This window comes from Morone saxatilis, unplaced genomic scaffold (assembly GCF_004916995.1).
Source record: "Morone saxatilis isolate NCDOM2014 unplaced genomic scaffold, NCSU_SB_2.0 Contig12, whole genome shotgun sequence".
In the NCBI taxonomy this organism is placed as follows: Eukaryota; Metazoa; Chordata; class Actinopteri; family Moronidae; genus Morone; species Morone saxatilis.
Window position 1 is genome coordinate 13,496,902 of NW_023339674.1, and position 4,916 is coordinate 13,501,817.

At 39.2% G+C, this 4,916-nt stretch overlaps 1 protein-coding gene across 1 annotated transcript in view; it reads right to left on the minus strand.

Annotated features, from left to right (window-relative positions):
• Positions 1–6: 6 nt before the first annotated feature.
• LOC118322054 (guanine nucleotide-binding protein subunit beta-4-like) overlaps positions 7–4,916 on the minus strand; it is a 15,969-nt gene continuing 11,059 nt past the window's right edge. Inside the window, exons 6-9 of the mRNA XM_035653636.1 lie at positions 4,899–4,915; positions 4,325–4,526; positions 3,787–4,003; positions 7–2,598 (exon numbers count right to left, since the gene is read on the minus strand). Of these exons, the coding sequence (XP_035509529.1) occupies positions 2,492–2,598; positions 3,787–4,003; positions 4,325–4,526; positions 4,899–4,915 (543 nt within the window). The 3' untranslated portion in view covers positions 7–2,491. The remainder of the gene's footprint in view (positions 2,599–3,786; positions 4,004–4,324; positions 4,527–4,898; position 4,916) is intronic.

Sequence of the window (4,916 nt, forward strand, 5' to 3'; positions counted from 1 at the left end):
AAAGAAAAAAAAAAAAAAAAGGTCACTAGAATCACGGTATGCCAAAGAGGGGTTTCATTGATAGCTGATTGAACCTAAATAAATACTACAAACTGTACGGTAGTAGTAGAAAGCAGAGTTGTATAAAAAGTGATGTAAAACACTTGCTTTAAGAAGCAGTATGGAGCTGCATGTGGCCATGGTGGGGTTTTTTCTGTAAGCATGCTTTTTAGTGTTCACTAGTATCAGAATGTGCTTCTATCGAGAAAAAAGAAAAATAATTAGCAATCTTTCTTATTGATCAGTGTGTAAAAAGGAATAGTAAGAGGAAAACATTACTGTAGTCGATGCTAGTATTACCTTCTATTATGAATGGTATTGTAAGGCAGAATGGAGACACAATAGTGCCACATCTCACAGGAGCACAAACCCTCCTTTATCTAGCCCGTGTGGGTCAAATGTTTCTATTTAGAGATAGGCACCTGAGACAGCTGATGGATAGGTCCAACTCACATACATGTGTTTTAGCTGTTTTTTTTAATTAAGCCTTTAGGAGGAACCAAAATAATGGAAGTTGCGTGAAAATACTCAAAATCAGAGATAACCACTTCTATGGGTAAATAAGTCACATGTGCTCGATGGTCTACGTTTGTACTACAGCTTGTGAGTGCATTTCTAGCTCTCTACTAAGTGTACATTTCTGTCTACCAAGTGTACTTTCTTCACTAGCAATATTTAACGGTTCATAACATGTTTTTGGTGAGGAAAGAAATTGCTGAAAGTGTTAAACCCTTAAAAAAAAAAATCTCTTTTTTTCTGTTTTTTTCTTTTTTTACAGGCTTGTGGTGGCACTGGTGTGATTTTTGAGTGGCAAACATGATTTCAGTTCCATGCAGTCACTCATTTCACACCTTGCTGACGACAAAAAGGACTTCTTGATCCTTCATTTAGGAAAAAAAAAAAAGAGAAAAAAATGACATGGAGAGCTCTGACAGACATCTTTCGCTCTTTCATCTTTTCTCTAGTCCTCAGAGGCTGCTGAGATGTCACCGCTGCCTTTATGGTCCTTTAATATCCTCATAACGACCGCCCGCTCTACCATTTGTCCATGCAGGCCTCAGCACCGGTAGAAAACAGCTTCTGCTTGGGGAGAACGTATCCCTCTTCTCCATCAGCATCATTTGTACGGGCAACTTGAGATGCTCATCTCGACTTTAAGGAAAAGTGTAGTTTCTATAGGCCACAGGAGACGGGCATATTATGATGCAAAACCTCTGTTTAGGACCATTATTGGGGTTATCGAACACATCACACATCTGTTGATTTGCATGGAATGGATGTGGTCTTCAGATATTCAGCATGCGGATGATTTGAAACCACAATCCATGTGAGAAAGAGGCCAAGGCAGGGCCTCCAGGAAAATAACGTTTTTCAATCTTAGGCTAAAATTCACTGGTTTCTACTTTGGAGCTAAAGCTGAATCCAGACAAAAAATAATAATACTTAAAAACGTTGCTTTTTGAAAAAGACTGTGGTGAGGAATGCCAGGGGTCGTGTTATTAAAAGAAAAAGAATATACCATCATAGCCATCATTCACATGAATGCAACATTTGTAGATACAGGACGCATGAGTTATGCCCACTGCCTGTAACCATAATACACACACACGCACACTGAACACAAAAAATGAGGAAAGTGAGTTAAAACTAGGGCAAATTATATTTTTTCTAATTGATCTGTTTACTTGCTATATCCTCTTTTGTTGCTAGATGAGTAGGCTTGACTGAATCAGCAAGTACCAGAAATCTTTACTTTTTACGATACGTTGCTGTGTCATAAGTGTCTGACACTGACTCTGGTACTTACACAGGATAAAATAAGTGTTTCTGGCATTATGCTGTGCAGTAATGTGAATATGTACATTTGAAATAAAACATAAAACACCCAAATCATAAAAAAAAATAAAAATAAAATAAAAATCGCAAGGGTGGGAAATTAACTACAAAAATATATACATACACATTATATATGCATATATGATGCATATATACACACATAATGCTATACATATATACTGTCTTTATATATACATTTACATATTACACATCAACGCTCATCTTGCTTGTTAGTCATGGTTATAGACGTTCTTCATCGCCTTTTAGAGAATTGGTTTAAGGGCGAAATCTTCTATTTTTTTTTTCCTTCAGTTTCTCATAACTCATCTCTTTTATTTATGATTGGACAACTCTACTGAAAGGTTTCTTATTTTTGTTTCTGTGTAATAGCTGGGTGAAAAAAACGTCACTTGGAAAGGTAGAAAGAGTTGGTACTTTCTCACAGGTGGGCAGGTCGCCAGCAGAGAGGAGAACTGGGGGTGACTTAAGAGGATTTCGGCAGACACGGTGTGCACCCCGCAGGTCCAGCCCAGCAGATGAGTTGGGATATGTAGGGTGGGGTTGTGGGGAGGAAGTTGGCAGGCAGTGATTGAGTACAACAGGGAAGAGGTTTGTTTTAGTTCCAGATCCGGAGGAAACTGTCCCAGGAGCCGGTGGCCACAGCCATGCCGTCTTCTGTCACCCCTAAGCAGCTCACTCTGTTGTCGTGGCCCGCTAGCACACCTGGGAGGTCAAAGACGATAAACCAGAGTCAAAGGTTGGTTATCAAAAATCTGCAACCCAAAATTAAGAGCCATTCAAACACAATGTCTTTGGCTGTAACATGAGCAGTTCACACTATAGGCCTTAATGTTCAACTTGCTGCTCATTCTTAGGATAAGATAAGATGTACTTTTATTGATACCACGAAGGAGAAATTCAAATTCAAAGATGTTTGTTCAAGGATGCAACTTGGCTGATATTAGCACTGAATCTGCCAACTGATTGATGAGTAAATCTACAGGAAATAACTGGTCGCTATGTTCATAACTGAGTAATCGTTTAGGACGTTTCTCAAGCAAAAAACAAAATTCCAGTTCTTAAATGTGAGAATCTGCAGCTTCTCTTCGTCTTATGTTGTCTTGAGCAACTAACAATTATTTTCATTAATTATTGATATGTTCTACAAAACATTTGAAGACAGTAAAATGCTGTCACAATATACTAAAGCACAAGGTGACACCATCAAATATCTTTAAAAAAAAAGATTTGGTTGATTTAGTTGTTAGACCTAGAAAAGCAGGACATTCTCACATTTGAGAAGCTGGAACCAGATAATGTTTGACATTTTTGCTTGAACTCTGAGTAAAACAATTAACTGATCATCAAAACAATTGCACTTTTCTTTAAATTTCATTGATTCATCAACTAATTGTTGTAGCTCTACAGGGTAGGTAGGTGCAATTCTCTCACTTTGTGCAGTGACAAAATAAGCACACATCGACGACAACACACCTTTTTTAAAATGCAAACTTTGGCAGGACAGGATCCGTGATTCTACGGACGGACCCTTATTGTCATAATAAATCTAGATTCAAATTGTCACATACAAGTGTGTTAGGATTCATACATCCCACATTCATCCATGGTTCATGTGGTCCAAATCAAAATTAAAAAAGAAAAAAAAGATTTTGCAGTTCATCAAATGTGCCACAGATTTGATCAAATCAGACTTGTGTCACTTTGATCTGGAGTGTACACGTAGGTTAGGAAATAAAGACTCAAAGTGTCTAATATAGCTATTTGCTCAAAGTGCTGAAAGCTGCACTGACGTACAATGACTGCACAAGGTAAATTATTTCTTTATTCGGTCACCTATAATTAAAAAAAAAAGAAAAAAAAAAAGAAAAAAAAAAGAGCAGACTTCCTTACCTGCACGTTCGCCTTTCAGAGTGTCCCAGACGTTGCAGTTAAAGTCATCGTAGCCGGCCAGGAGCAGTCGGCCGCTCTTGGAGAAAGCCACAGAGGTGATGCCGCAGATGATGTTGTCGTGGCTGTACATCATCAGCTCCTGGTCAGCACGCAGGTCAAACAGCCTGCAGGTGGCGTCATCTGAGCCTGTGCCAAAGGCATTCCCATTGGGGAAAAACTGCAGGGGAAAAAACATTTAAAAATCAAGCAGAAGTCATCATATTGTGTTTTTGAGGTGATTACACCTAAGACGCTGATTTACTTTATTACTCTATAAGTGCTCTATAAGTATTCCTACACAAGAGTCATTTTTCATAGTTGGTAATTCAAAAAGTTAAAATTCAAACTTCTTATGTTATAGGTTTCTTTCTCATAAAGAATGTTTATCAAATCTACAATTTTCAAGAATCAAATGATATTGAGTCCTCAATCCGTTTAATAATGTGCGGTGTGTTTGTGTGTGTGGTGTGTGTGTGTGTGTGTGTGATGTAGTACTCACGGTGACGGCGTTTATGTCGGACACGTGGCCGGTGAAGGACTGCCTGCACATGCCATCACGGATGTCCCACAGCTTGGAGGTGGCGTCACAGGCTCCTGACACAAAGGTCTTATAGTCCGGGCTTAGAGACAAACTCATTACGTCCCCTGTGTGGCCAGTAAAGGTGGTGGCCTGCTGGCCTGTCTCTATGTCCCACAATGCACTGCAAGACACGAGGTAGTAGTTAGGTATGCGACCTCTGAGTTATTATGAAAGCGCAGGTGGGAAGTATACAGCAATGATAGCTTGTGATTGTGAGAGAGAGACTTTACAATATTAATGTGGGGGGGGGGGTCTGACATGGATCTAAGCTCACATATTAGAGCTATAACCACAGCTGCAACGTGAGAGTAAGAGAATGGATACTGGACAGAAACTCTTTTTTTATATACACAACATAACGTTTTTATATACAGTAATGTGGCGAAGCATTCAGTCGGCTGTGTAGCATGAAAACAATATCAATACTAGGTTTCTATTATGTAAGGAGCGTAATTCTTTCTGCTGTGCAGGTGGAGGCAGAGTCATCACTCACCAGGTGGTGTCTCCAGAG